Here is a 16,512-nt window from a genome sequence, read left to right as displayed (position 1 = left end):
CAATACATCATAGAATACCACCAATACACCAGAGAATACCACCAATACACCAGAGAATACCACCAATACACCAGAGAATACCACCAATACACCAGTGAATACTACCAATACACCAGAGAATACTACCAATACACCAGTGAATACCACCAATACACCAGAGAATACCACCAATACATCATAGAATACCACCAATACATCATAGAATACCACCAATACACCAGAGAATACCACCAATACACCAGAGAATACCACCAATACACCAGTGAATACCACCAATACACCAGTGAATACCACCAATACACCAGAGAATACCACCAATACACCAGAGAATACCACCAATACACCAGAGAATACCACCAATACATCATAGAATACCACCAATACATCATAGAATACCACCAATACACCAGAGAATACCACCAATACACCAGAGAATACCACCAATACACCAGTGAATACCACCAATACACCAGTGAATACCACCAATACACCAGAGAATACCACCAATACACCAGAGAATACCACCAATACACCAGTGAATACCACCAATACACCAGTGAATACCACCAATACACCAGAGAATACCACCAATACACCAGAGAATACCACCAATACACCAGAGAATACTACCAATACACCAGAGAATACTACCAATACACCAGAGAATACCACCAATACACCAGTGAATACCACCAATACACCAGAGAATACCACCAATACACCAGAGAATACTACCAATACACCAGAGAATACCACCAATACACCAGAGAATACCACCAATACACCAGAGAATACCACCAATACATCATAGAATACCACCAATACACCAGAGAATACCACCAATACACCATAGAATACCACCAATACATCATAGAATACCACCAATACATCATAGAATACCACCAATACACCAGAGAATACCACCAATACACCAGAGAATACCACCAATACACCAGAGAATACCACCAATACACCAGAGAATACCACCAATACACCAGTGAATACTACCAATACACCAGAGAATACTACCAATACACCAGTGAATACCACCAATACACCAGTGAATACTACCAATACACCAGAGAATACTACCAATACACCAGTGAATACCACCAATACACCAGAGAATACCACCAATACATCATAGAATACCACCAATACATCATAGAATACCACCAATACACCAGAGAATACCACCAATACACCAGAGAATACCACCAATACACCAGAGAATACCACCAATACATCATAGAATACCACCAATACATCATAGAATACCACCAATACACCAGAGAATACCACCAATACACCAGAGAATACCACCAATACACCAGAGAATACCACCAATACACCAGTGAATACTACCAATACACCAGAGAATACTACCAATACACCAGTGAATACCACCAATACACCAGAGAATACCACCAATACATCATAGAATACCACCAATACATCATAGAATACCACCAATACACCAGAGAATACCACCAATACACCAGAGAATACCACCAATACACCAGTGAATACCACCAATACACCAGTGAATACCACCAATACACCAGAGAATACCACCAATACACCAGAGAATACCACCAATACACCAGAGAATACCACCAATACATCATAGAATACCACCAATACATCATAGAATACCACCAATACACCAGAGAATACCACCAATACACCAGAGAATACCACCAATACACCAGTGAATACCACCAATACACCAGTGAATACCACCAATACACCAGAGAATACCACCAATACACCAGAGAATACCACCAATACACCAGAGAATACCACCAATACACCAGTGAATACCACCAATACACCAGTGAATACCACCAATACACCAGAGAATACCACCAATACACCAGAGAATACCACCAATACACCAGAGAATACTACCAATACACCAGAGAATACTACCAATACACCAGAGAATACCACCAATACACCAGTGAATACCACCAATACACCAGAGAATACCACCAATACACCAGAGAATACTACCAATACACCAGAGAATACCACCAATACACCAGAGAATACCACCAATACACCAGAGAATACCACCAATACATCATAGAATACCACCAATACATCATAGAATACCACCAATACACCAGAGAATACCACCAATACACCAGAGAATACCACCAATACACCAGAGAATACCACCAATACACCAGAGAATACTACCAATACACCAGTGAATACCACCAATACACCAGAGAATACCACCAATACATCATAGAATACCACCAATACATCATAGAATACCACCAATACACCAGAGAATACCACCAATACACCAGAGAATACCACCAATACACCAGTGAATACCACCAATACACCAGTGAATACCACCAATACACCAGAGAATACCACCAATACACCAGAGAATACCACCAATACACCAGAGAATACTACCAATACACCAGAGAATACTACCAATACACCAGAGAATACCACCAATACATCATAGAATACCACCAATACATCATAGAATACCACCAATACACCAGAGAATACCACCAATACATCAGAGAATACCACCAATACACCAGAGAATACTACCAATACACCAGTGAATACCACCAATACACCAGAGAATACTACCAATACACCAGTGAATACCACCAATACACCAGAGAATACTACCAATACACCAGTGAATACCACCAATACACCAGAGAATACCACCAATACATCATAGAATACCACCAATACATCATAGAATACCACCAATACACCAGAGAATACCACCAATACACCAGAGAATACCACCAATACACCAGAGAATACCACCAATACACCAGAGAATACCACCAATACACCAGAGAATACCACCAATACACCAGAGAATACCACCAATACACCAGAGAATACCACCAATACACCAGAGAATACCACCAATACACCAGAGAATACCACCAATACACCAGAGAATACCACCAATACACCAGAGAATACCACCAATACATCAGAGAATACCACCAATACACCAGAGAATACCACCAATACACCAGAGAATACCACCAATACACCAGTGAATACTACCAATACACCAGAGAATACTACCAATACACCAGTGAATACCACCAATACACCAGAGAATACCACCAATACATCATAGAATACCACCAATACATCATAGAATACCACCAATACACCAGAGAATACCACCAATACACCAGAGAATACCACCAATACACCAGAGAATACCACCAATACACCAGAGAATACCACCAATACACCAGAGAATACCACCAATACACCAGAGAATACCACCAATACACCAGAGAATACCACCAATACACCAGAGAATACCACCAATACACCAGAGAATACCACCAATACACCAGAGAATACCACCAATACACCAGAGAATACCACCAATACACCAGAGAATACCACCAATACACCAGAGAATACCACCAATACATCAGAGAATACCACCAATACACCAGAGAATACCACCAATACACCAGAGAATACCACCAATACACCAGAGAATACCACCAATACACCAGTGAATACCACCAATACACCAGTGAATACCACCAATACACCAGAGAATACCACCAATACACCAGAGAATACCACCAATACACCAGAGAATACCACCAATACACCAGTGAATACCACCAATACACCAGTGAATACCACCAATACACCAGAGAATACCACCAATACACCAGAGAATACCACCAATACACCAGAGAATACTACCAATACACCAGAGAATACTACCAATACACCAGAGAATACCACCAATACACCAGTGAATACCACCAATACACCAGAGAATACCACCAATACACCAGAGAATACTACCAATACACCAGAGAATACCACCAATACACCAGAGAATACCACCAATACACCAGAGAATACCACCAATACATCAGAGAATACCACCAATACACCAGAGAATACTACCAATACACCAGTGAATACCACCAATACACCAGAGAATACTACCAATACACCAGTGAATACCACCAATACACCAGAGAATACTACCAATACACCAGTGAATACCACCAATACACCAGAGAATACCACCAATACATCATAGAATACCACCAATACATCATAGAATACCACCAATACACCAGAGAATACCACCAATACACCAGAGAATACCACCAATACACCAGAGAATACCACCAATACACCAGAGAATACCACCAATACACCAGAGAATACCACCAATACACCAGAGAATACCACCAATACACCAGAGAATACCACCAATACACCAGAGAATACCACCAATACACCAGAGAATACCACCAATACACCAGAGAATACCACCAATACACCAGAGAATACCACCAATACATCAGAGAATACCACCAATACACCAGAGAATACCACCAATACACCAGAGAATACCACCAATACACCAGAGAATACCACCAATACACCAGTGAATACCACCAATACACCAGTGAATACCACCAATACACCAGAGAATACCACCAATACACCAGAGAATACCACCAATACACCAGAGAATACCACCAATACACCAGTGAATACCACCAATACACCAGTGAATACCACCAATACACCAGAGAATACCACCAATACACCAGAGAATACCACCAATACACCAGAGAATACTACCAATACACCAGAGAATACTACCAATACACCAGAGAATACCACCAATACACCAGTGAATACCACCAATACACCAGAGAATACCACCAATACACCAGAGAATACTACCAATACACCAGAGAATACCACCAATACACCAGTGAATACCACCAATACACCAGAGAATACCACCAATACACCAGAGAATACCACCAATACACCAGAGAATACCACCAATACACCAGTGAATACCACCAATACACCAGAGAATACCACCAATACACCAGGGAATACCACCAATACATCATAGAATACCACCAATACACCAGAGAATACCACCAATACACCAGAGAATACCACCAATACATCATAGAATACCACCAATACATCAGAGAATACCACCAATACACCAGAGAATACCACCAATACATCATAGAATACCACCAATACATCATAGAATACCACCAATACATCAGAGAATACCACCAATACACCAGAGAATACCACCAATACACCAGAGAATACCACCAATACACCAGAGAATACCACCAATACATCATAGAATACCACCAATACACCAGAGAATACCACCAATACACCAGAGAATACCACCAATACACCAGAGAATACCACCAATACACCAGAGAATACCACCAATACACCAGTGAATACTACCAATACACCAGAGAATACCACCAATACACCAGAGAATACCACCAATACACCAGAGAATACCACCAATACATCATAGAATACCACCAATACACCAGAGAATACCACCAATACACCAGTGAATACCACCAATACATCATAGAATACCACCAATACACCAGAGAATACCACCAATACACCAGAGAATACCACCAATACACCAGAGAATACCACCAATACACCAGTGAATACCACCAATACACCAGAGAATTCCACCAATACACCAGAGAATACCACCAATACATCAGAGAATACCACCAATACACTATAGAATACCACCAATACATCATATAATACCAAAAATACACCAGAGAATACCACCAATACACCAGAGAATACCACCCATACACCAGTGAATACCACCAATACACCAGAGAATACCACCAATACACCAGAGAATACCACCAATACACCAGAGAATACCACCAATACACCAGAGAATACCACCAATACATCAGAGAATACCACCAATACACCAGTGAATACCACCAATACACCAGAGAATACCACCAATACACCAGAGAATACCACCAATACACCAGTGAATACCACCAATACACCAGAGAATACCACCAATACACCAGTGAATACCACCAATACACCAGAGAATACCACCAATACACCAGAGAATACCACCAATACACCAGTGAATACCACCAATACACCAGAGAATATCACCAATACACCAGAGAATACCACCAATACACCAGAGAATATCACCAATACACCAGTGAATATCACCAATACACCAGAGAATACCACCAATACACCAGAGAATACCACCAATACACCAGAGAATACCACCAATACACCAGTGAATACCACCAATACACCAGTGAATACCACCAATACACCAGAGAATACCACCAATACACCAGAGAATACCACCAATACACCAGTGAATATCACCAATACACCAGAGAATACCACCAATACACCAGAGAATACCACCAATACACCAGAGAATACCACCAATACACCAGAGAATACCACCAATACACCAGTGAATACCACCAATACACCAGTGAATACCACCAATACACCAGACAATACCACCAATACACCAGAGAATACCACCAATACACCAGAGAATACCACCAATACACCAGAGAATACCACCAATACACCAGAGAATTCCACCAATACACCAGAGAATACCACCAATACATCAGAGAATACCACCAATACACTATAGAATACCACCAATACATCATATAATACCAAAAATACACCAGAGAATACCACCAATACACCAGAGAATACCACCAATACACCAGTGAATACCACCAATACACCAGTGAATACCACCAATACACCAGAGAATACCACCAATACACCAGTAAATACTACCAATACACCAGAGAATACCACCAATACACCAGTGAATACCACCAATACACCAGAGAATACCACCAATACACCAGAGAATACCACCAATACACCAGAGAATACCACCAATACACCAGAGAATTCCACCAATACACCAGAGAATACCACCAATACATCAGAGAATACCACCAATACACTATAGAATACCACCAATACATCATATAATACCAAAAATACACCAGAGAATACCACCAATACACCAGAGAATACCACCAATACACCAGTGAATACCACCAATACACCAGAGAATACCACCAATACACCAGAGAATACCACCAATACACCAGAGAATACCACCAATACACCAGTGAATATCACCAATACACCAGAGAATACCACCAATACACCAGAGAATACCACCAATACACCAGTGAATACCACCAATACACCAGAGAATACCACCAATACACCAGTGAATACCACCAATACACCAGAGAATACCACCAATACACCAGAGAATACCACCAATACACCAGTGAATACCACCAATACACCAGAGAATACCACCAATACACCAGTGAATACCACCAATACACCAGAGAATACCACCAATACACCAGAGAATACCACCAATACACCAGAGAATACCACCAATACACCAGTGAATATCACCAATACACCAGAGAATACCACCAATACACCAGAGAATACCACCAATACACCAGAGAATACCACCAATACACCAGAGAATACCACCAATACACCAGTGAATACCACCAATACACCAGTGAATACCACCAATACACCAGTGAATACCACCAATACACCAGACAATACCACCAATACACCAGAGAATACCACCAATACACCAGAGAATACCACCAATACACAATTAAAATACCAATATTCTGTAGAATAACTCTAATATTATTTTTTGCTCAAGCAAGCCGAAATTAAATTGATTTATTTTATTTACATTTGTATTCAATAACACATTTCAAGTTTTCTGCATCTTGGTTCCACATTTCATGCTTGTTTGAAATTACCTCCAAATAATAGTTTACCCGCATACAACTTTTTTACAAAATATCCAGCCACTTCCATAAATAATTCCTTGTTTACGGTATTATTAATGGATACCCTATCTGTACATGCTAACATTTTACCCCATCTGTACATGCTAACATTTTATCCCATCTGTAGAAGATAACATTTCATCCTATCTGTACAAGCTAACATTTTACCCCATCTGTACATGCTAACATTTTATCCCATCTGTAGAAGCTAACATTTCATCCTATCTGTACAAGCTAACATTTTACCCTATCTGTACAAGCTAACATTTTACCCTATCTGTACATGCTAACATTTTATCCCATTTGTACATTGCTAACATTTTACCCCATCTGTACAAGCTAACATTTTACCCTATCTGTACATGCTAACATTTTATCCCATCTGTACATGCTAACATTTTATCCCATCTGTACATGCTAACATTTTACCCCATCTGTACAAGCTAACATTTTACCCCATCTGTACAAGCTAACATTTTACCCTATCTGTACATGCTAACATTTTACTCTATCTGCACATGCTAACATTTTACCCTATCTGTACATGCTAACATTTTATCCTATATTTACATGCTAATGTTTTACCCTATCTGTACAAGCTAACATTTTACCCTATCTGTACATGCTAACATTTTACCCTATCTGTACATGCTAACATTTACCCTATCTGTACATGCTAACATTTTATCCCATCTGTACAAGCTAACATTTTACCCTATCTGTACAAGCTAACATTTTATCCCATCTGTACATGCTAACATTTTATCCTATATTTACATGCTAATGTTTTACCCTATCTGTACAAGCTAACATTTTACCCTATCTGTACATGCTAACATTTTACCCTATCTGTACATGCTAACATTTACCCTATCTGTACATGCTAACATTTTATCCCATCTGTACAAGCTAACATTTTACCCTATCTGTACAAGCTAACATTTTATCCCATCTGTACATGATAACATTTTACCCCATGTGTACATGCTAACATTTTACCCTATCTGTACATGCTAACATTTACACTATCTGTACATGCTAACATTTACACCAGCCGTACATGCTAACATTTTATCCTATCTGTATTCATTTGATACCACAATAGCTATTTTGGCCCAATATTTCATAGAATGAACAAAACCCTAGTTTATGTTCTTTAATAAGATGGAGATGAAAATTGAATTACATGTAGTGATGAACAGTGCATTCTGGGAAGATTCAACCCTAATTGTACCATCCCTATAGAGTTTTTAAGGATTTTGTTACAATTAGGATTAAAACAAAATCCAGAATAGAACTTAACTACATTTTAATGATGATGATGGCTACATGTTCCTAGAATATTTTCAGATCATTATAAACAAATAAGCAAATTAGTGAAAGTTGTTTTGATGGGCTGCATGCAGGGATTACAGGACAGAAACAAATGGTACACTTATAGGTAATTACAAATACCTGTACCGATCAGTTTACTTTTGAACAGAAACATGCCACCAGACGGTGCTCTTGGAGTGTCAGAATCAAAATGATTCTCTTCAAGAAAAGGAACTCTGTTAAAAGGGTTACATCGCTCACTTCTCATTTTGGCAATCTGATCACTGATTTCGTCTTCGCAAGCCTCAGAATTATCATTAGTATTCTGATCACTGTATTTATTCTTCAATGACTCACAATCTTCTGGTGTTGATATAGCAAGAGGTGTTGTTTCATTGTCTAACCTCAGTCTATTGTCGGGTTTGTTTATTTTCATATCCACACTCTGCGTAACAGTTTCAGTTTCACTTCCCTTATTATCATTTCCTTGCAATTCACATGTACGTTCAGTTGTAAGTGGAGAACATTCTTGTGCATGGTTCCTGACTACCTCTGTGCCCCCGATTGAATTTTCAGCCTCATTTTGCGCCTCCTTTCCAGACACTTCGTCCTCCCCTTCTTCAGAGGATGTTTCATCAGAAACACTGCCAAAGTTTATAGTGATAACAGCGGTTTCTGTGTGGTATGTGGTCAACAGTCCATCATGGGTCACCTTCACTGGGCTTCTAGTTCCTGAATGGTGATTACTTCCATCTAAAGGATCATCGCAATAACCAGTTTTCAATTTACTATTTGCATCATCCATTGCTATGGTTGTTTACTGTTGTAAAAAAAATATTTCAGTCACATATAACTTTCTCAAGTTAGCAACATAGTGCACCATATACTGTAAAGTACTTTATTTTCACTTGGAGTTTATTTTTTCTGAAGGGATGCATCAAAGGCATCTCATTTTACATTGTATAACCAACTTCTAAAATGGTACAAGTAGCAACAATATTCTCAATTTAGTCCCTATTTTTGTATTTAGTTCACAATGTGTAATCTGAAAATCTAGTTTATAATAGTGGGGAAGTTGAAAAAATAACACAAATATATACTAGTACTGTTAAATCTCTATTAGAAGCCGCATCCCTAATAGAAGTCACACCCATTCTTTTTGAATAATTGAGAACTAAAAACTCATCATTTCTCATAGAAACAGCATCCCCTCTGTTGCGATATACCATTTTAATAGAAGCCACAGCTTCTAATACAGATTTTACAGTATATATTTTTAAATACTGTAAAATCTTCATCAGAAGCTGCTCCTTCTTTCAAAATGGTACAATACAGAGGAGGACATGCGTCTACACTTATGAGAGATGATGAATTTTTGGTTTACAATTGTTGAATGAATGAATTGGTATTGCTTCTTTATTCTTTATTAAAAATAAATTATACGTCCTCTCTCGGGAAGAACGTACTACAAAGCTTTACTTCCTCTTACGAAAGAAACTTTGAAGAAACTTTCAGCAGTTGCTTTCGTTCGATCAGCTATGGTTGATAGCAGGATATCACATTAAAATGCCATAATGACAAGGAAGCTGGTCACACAGCCCTGGCATGTGACAAAACTCCACTATATGTACCAGTAGCACTTGCAATTTGCACATAAGAAACAACATCTAGACTATAAATATATCTTACCTGTAACCTAGCTTTTTTCAGAGTTCCTTAACTATATACGTTTGTAGGTTTTACCTTCATGACGTAAACATGTAGTTAGTCCTATGAAAACAATGATATAACATTTGGTGATTAGAATTGGATGATGAGATTTGTTGATTAGAATTGGATCATGAAATTTGGTGATTAGAATTGAATCATGAGATTTAGTGATTAGAATTGAATCATGAGATTTAGTGATTAGAATTGGATCATGAGATTTTGTGATTAGAATTGGATCATGAGATTTGATGATTAGAATTGGATCATGAGATTTGGTGATTAGAATTGGATCATGAGATTTGGTGATTAGAATTGGATCATGAGATTTGTTGATTAGAATTGGATCATAAGAGTTGTTGATTAAAATTGGATCATAAGATTTGTTGATTAGAATTGGATCATGAGATTTTGTGATTAGAACTGGATCGTGAAATTTGTTGATTAGAATTGGATCATGAGATTTGGTGATTAGAATTTGATCATGAGATTTGTTGATTAGAATTGGATCATGAAATTTGTTGATTAGAATTGGATCATGAGATTTTTTGATTAGAATGGAACCATGGAATTTGTTGATTAGAATTGGATCATGAGATTTGTTGATTAAAATTGGATAATGAGATTTGTTGATTAGAATTGGATCATGAGATTTGATGATTAAAATTGGATCATGAGATTTGATGATTAGAATTGGATCATGAAATTTGTTGATTAGAATTGGATCATAAGATTTGTTGATTAAAATTGGATCATAAGATTTGTTGATTAGAATTGGATCATGAGATTTTGTGATTAGAATTGGATCATGAGATTTGTTGATTAGAATTAGATCATGAGATTTGTTGATTAGAATTAGATCATGAGATTTGGTGATTAGAATTGGATCATGAGATTTGGTGATTAAAATTGGATCATAAGATTTGTTGATTAGAATTGAATCATGAGATTTATTGATTAAATTTAGATCATGAGATTTGTTGATTAGAATTGAATCATGAGATTTATTGATTAAAATTGGATCATGAGATTTGTTGATTAGAATTGGATCATGAGATTTAGTAATGAGAATTGTATCATGAGATTTTGTGACTAGAATTGTTTCATGCGATTTGGTTGGTGATTATAATTATATCATGGTCAATGCTTCATCTGTCAAGAGCAAATACTTTCGTCTTTCTTTTTCTCAAAATTAGAAATGAAATTATTATATACACACAAATGTTAGGTATTCTTCGCTTTTCAAATCTGTCAAATTATACAGTTTACTATTACAAGAAATGACAACATTCTGAGAGAAAAGAGCTAGCAGAATTCCTCAGCATTGGACCTCTCCAACATTATGTAATCAAAAAATATAGAATACATTTGTACATGGCTGTTGCTGTATATGTGTAGAGGTGATATTTACTTTGAGACTTGACAGCCCTCAGTGAAAACAAACACCTCAACATTCACATACCTGTACTCACCACTTAGCACTAAGATAGAATGGTGCTTTATTACAACTTCAAGAAAAATTGATAACATTTTGAGGTTTCTACACACGTAGAAAGAAATAAAGCATTTATCTTAAAACAGAAAAAAAAAAACATCAATAAGACGCTTGTATCGTAGTCGCTTATAACATGTTTGTGATAAAAGTCGTATTTATTTTTATGTTTCAAGTGATTGTGTTTGAAACACACAAACTAAGACTGGTAATGACGACCACATCAAATACATGCTGGTACATTTGTTTTTAATGATTTAGAATTATTTATTTAGCTGGTTTGTTCTTTAAATTTCTATTTGGTGGAAATTACGCACCTGGGATTATGTACGTTGCAAATAGAATATATTTTATTCAGTAAAAAGACAGTATTACATCACAGTCTTTCTGTCTATGATAGAAGGACTGTGATTACATGTAAACCACAATCCCAACAGGTGTACAATACGTATTCACGAAGCAACTCGGCTTTCCAAAGAATGGTCGTTAATAATTACAGTGAAAAGGCAAATGGTTAATAACTTACGACATTGAATCGGCGAAGTTACATATCATCACATGACGCGGAAGATCGATATATCCCTGATCTGGGCGATAAAAAACCCATTCGCAGCTGACGATCAATTCAAAACATTGCTGAAACGTCGTTTTTTCAGCAAAAACTAGTGTAAAATTACTCTTGCTGATTTACATTTTTCGAAGAAGTTGTGCACATGCTGGTGGATCGGTAGAATTCTTTTAATGGCCCTACAGTTACTTGCATTGACAGATACGAAAAAAATAATCACATAAAAGCAGACATTTTGAATAATAGTTCAGCATCCGGGTGATATATAATTCGGAGTCCCCAAGATGACAAATATAATACAAAATAAAAACCATGAAACAGGTTCGTTTGAAGAATTATGACGAAATAACGTGACGTTAGCAGTATTTTTTAGTACTTCAACTCGTTTGGAGATATCCAGAACATTTGTTGCTTTCGATACTTTTTCCTGAGATAATTTTCAAGCGCCCTACGGAGTTCAGTGATTTGAATGCTGGGTAATATCCACTGGCGGCCATTATTTACCGGCGTACGTGAGGTCGTGTTTTGAGAATATATCAGAAAATTGAGTTGCACACTTTTTGAAAATGGTTGCGGCTTGGAGACAGGCGGGTATGAGGTAAATAACTGTAATATATCATACAACCTAAAACGACTATTTTTTTTAAATATTTTAGCTGTCGCAAATGCCGTATCATATAAATCGTGGGTCAGTTCAGGAGGGACTGTCCTTAGTTGTAAAAACAAGTCTACGTTTATTAATTTGTAATAGTTATTCGGCCGGTTTTTTGCCAACAAAATGTACACCATTCCATAAAAAGGGACCTTATGATCATCATTCGTCTTCCTTGCAAGCGTGTATCTGCCAGTATATTAGTGAACAATATTTAGAATTGATGAAAACGTGTGTTATTACGCCCTCTGGTGGTGATATCGCAGTGAGTGATTCTTGATAGCACTTGAAGTTTTCATGGCTGATTTGATTTCCCTGATATGGCACATTGCCATATGTTATGCTCTAGTAAAATGAGATGTATATGGAGCAAATTGATGCGCATTGTTTTGGACCAAACATATGACAAATTAAATGTTAATCTCATTTTGCTATACCAGGGTTCATTGTGGTGTTTGAGTTGGTAGCCAGATGATTGAATGTGAATATCATCATCTGACAATGTTGTGTATCGAGGGACATACTAGGGACTTCCATGCCCTTCAATGATTGCCTGAATTACCCGATTGCCCTTTTTTGGCTCTCAGAAGCTCAAACATTGCCTATTTTTTCTGTATTTCAGTTACATTCAATACTCTTCACTATGTGCAAGGTTGCTTAGGAGGGCATTAAAGCCAGATGCACAAGCAAAAGCTATGAAGAAAGAAGAAACTTTTTCAAAAGTTAATGTATGGAAGGATGGAAAACCTGAGAGTGAGTACAGCTTCCTTTTCCTGTGAAAATTGTGTAGATTTCCATTCCTGTAAACTCAACAACCCCATAGACTGCCAAACCCTCCAAAATCAGAACATTTCCATACCTGAGATCTTGCTAAGTTGGTGAGAACCATTGCCCCAAAGAATTGATAACTCTCTAAAGAATATCACACATTTTTGGTGTGACAATGAAAAATTGGTATCCAAACAGCACATTTTAACATATAAATATGATACAAAGAATATGAAATGAAATATCACCTTTTTTGTTTGATATGTGGACATTTTTTTTTTATTATAAAAGTCAGGTCCACCTTTGCACCATACAAGAACATCGCCTTTTATTTCCTATACTGCACCATACCTACCCGGTACATGTATATTTTCTTTTTTGGAAAATAAATGATGTCAGCATCTATAATATAAACAATGGCACTAATTAGCTCTCTGCTTGCTTGCAGGGCTTTTCTATAATCAAATATTTTTTTGAGATCTAACATTTGTGAATTTCGCTTTCATTCTCATTGTTCGATACCCACAGACACCAGTTTCATTGCTATTCACTGGTCTTCCACCCTCAGTAGATTTATATTGTGCATCATTTGCACTGCAAACAGCAGATATTCACAAATGTGATTTTCAACGTTGCTGTTTGTGTGGATAGAATTTTTTCATATTTCCATTTTGTTCCAACCACCTATTTTATCTGAGATTATACATTTCACTTTTCAAGTTACAAGACAAGTATATTCACATTTATTCAATAAAACAGTACATGTACAGTATCTAAAATAATGCCACTGCTCTATCTGCTCTATTATGTGAACAACCAGATTTCATTAAACATACTCAAATTATATATTTGTCCAATCAGTCGAATACACCTAAATAATTTGCATAATCTAAATAGTTTGCTACTGTACCCCTAACAGCGAGGGGGGCAGTAATTAATAATTGCTCCCATTCGATTACATCATCCTGTACACATGCTTATCTTAGCAGTTTCTTGCACTATACTTGTTTCTTATTATGTACAACTTTTTATATCTTTCAGAAAAAGACTAAGATTTGTTAAATGGTGTGCGTGTGTGTAAATTCATAATTTTTCTGATGTAGAACCTGTAGTGCTTTGAAGATTGGATAGGATTCAACACGTCAATTCTCTCTAATAGGCCGTTTTCTCCTTGCATTCTGCTCCAGTTGCCATTGAAATTAAGTCAATGTATTGTTAAAATGTGACTTTCACAATTATATATAAATAAAGGTGAAGTTTGTATTGACTTTTAAGCTTGTCGTCTTGCTATACCTAGATTCTAGTGACTTCCATGTATACTCACAGGAATTAATGTGTTGCCAGGAAATACCACACACTTTGTGGTTGGATGCCATTATTGAAATTTTTAATCAGATCTGCGAAGAACCCATAATATCTAATGTACCAAGTGTGAATGAAATCTGTCAATACACAACCAAGATTTTGCATAATTGCTCTATTTTCAGCACTAAAATGCCAGTCATTCAGCCATGCATGTGTACCACATGGTTTGCATTGCATACCATGCGTCAACACAACCCATGATGGGACTGAAGAAATAAAACCTAAACCAGACTTCTCCGCCCTCTTTGTCGTCTACCAGTGAAATATTCAGGCCACACAACCCCTTGCCATTGTAAACTGCAAGTTTGGAGTTAAATCCTCAACTATTTCAAAATAAGATGGCAAAGGGTGGCGTTTGAATCCACAACTTCATCCTCTAGCGATGACAATTTCTTGTGACAGATGTAAGTAATGCCATTTGCACTATCCATGTTTGGTGGTTCACACACCTATATAGTGATGACACAACTAAAGTGTTCATTTGAATTCCACTTTTTTGCACCATTTAAATCACAAACCCCTCATTGCGAGATGACTTGTATAGGAAAGGAATATTGTATACCCCCTTCAAAGCAAACGGTTACGAGGGACAAAAACAGAAGCATGTACAATTCTAACGTGTCGCCTCGTTTGACTTATAATAGTGGCCACAACCGGTAATACCATCGGTAGCATCTCGTGAGGCGACACCTATCAGAAATGTACACTCAAAGCTGTTTTCTATTTTGTCATCGCTGCCTTGGTATGTGGGAAAAACGCTTCAGTGTGCCCTGCTGTATCTTTATTACGTCGTAATAAAAACAATGTTAAATTCATCTTGGCTGCATAAGAAATACTTTGCATTGGCTTCATTTGGAAAGCGAGTTTCAGATGTATTTTAACATTAAGTTAAAGAATAGTATTACAAGTTGTA

At 37.3% G+C, this 16,512-nt stretch overlaps 2 protein-coding genes across 2 annotated transcripts in view; one reads left to right on the top strand and one right to left on the bottom strand.

The window, feature by feature from the left end:
- Positions 1-13,049, bottom strand: part of LOC102801439 (differentially expressed in FDCP 8-like) — a 28,320-nt gene extending 15,271 nt beyond the window's left edge. The window contains exons 1-3 of the mRNA XM_085500095.1: positions 12,773-13,049; positions 10,737-10,817; positions 9,309-9,867 (exon numbers count right to left, since the gene is read on the bottom strand). Of these exons, the coding sequence (XP_085356221.1) occupies positions 9,309-9,852 (544 nt within the window). The 5' untranslated portion in view covers positions 9,853-9,867; positions 10,737-10,817; positions 12,773-13,049. The remainder of the gene's footprint in view (positions 1-9,308; positions 9,868-10,736; positions 10,818-12,772) is intronic.
- Positions 13,050-13,284: 235 nt separating this feature from the next.
- On the top strand, positions 13,285-15,508 carry LOC144342550 (ATP synthase F(1) complex subunit epsilon, mitochondrial-like). Its single transcript, XM_078005609.2, has 3 exons — positions 13,285-13,412; positions 14,089-14,219; positions 15,276-15,508. Exons 1-3 carry the CDS (start codon positions 13,381-13,383, stop codon positions 15,284-15,286), a joined length of 174 nt encoding a protein of 57 aa, XP_077861735.1. The 5' UTR covers positions 13,285-13,380; the 3' UTR covers positions 15,287-15,508.
- Positions 15,509-16,512: the final 1,004 nt, after the last annotated feature.

The sequence above is a fragment of the Saccoglossus kowalevskii genome, chromosome 6 (assembly GCF_978046115.1).
Source record: "Saccoglossus kowalevskii chromosome 6, keSacKowa6.1, whole genome shotgun sequence".
NCBI lineage: Eukaryota > Metazoa > Hemichordata > Enteropneusta > Harrimaniidae > Saccoglossus > Saccoglossus kowalevskii.
This window is presented reverse-complemented; position numbering and strand designations above follow the sequence as displayed.

What these genes read in the sequence shown, in the direction of transcription:
- LOC144342550 (XM_078005609.2), top strand. Translation starts at nt 13,381, where the DNA reads ATGGTTGCGGCTTGGAGACAGGCGGGTATGAG. An exon ending in TGGAGACAGGCGGGTATGAG is followed by an intron (nt 13,413 to 14,088) that starts GTAAATAACTGT and finishes TCTGTATTTCAG; the next exon opens with TTACATTCAATACTCTTCAC.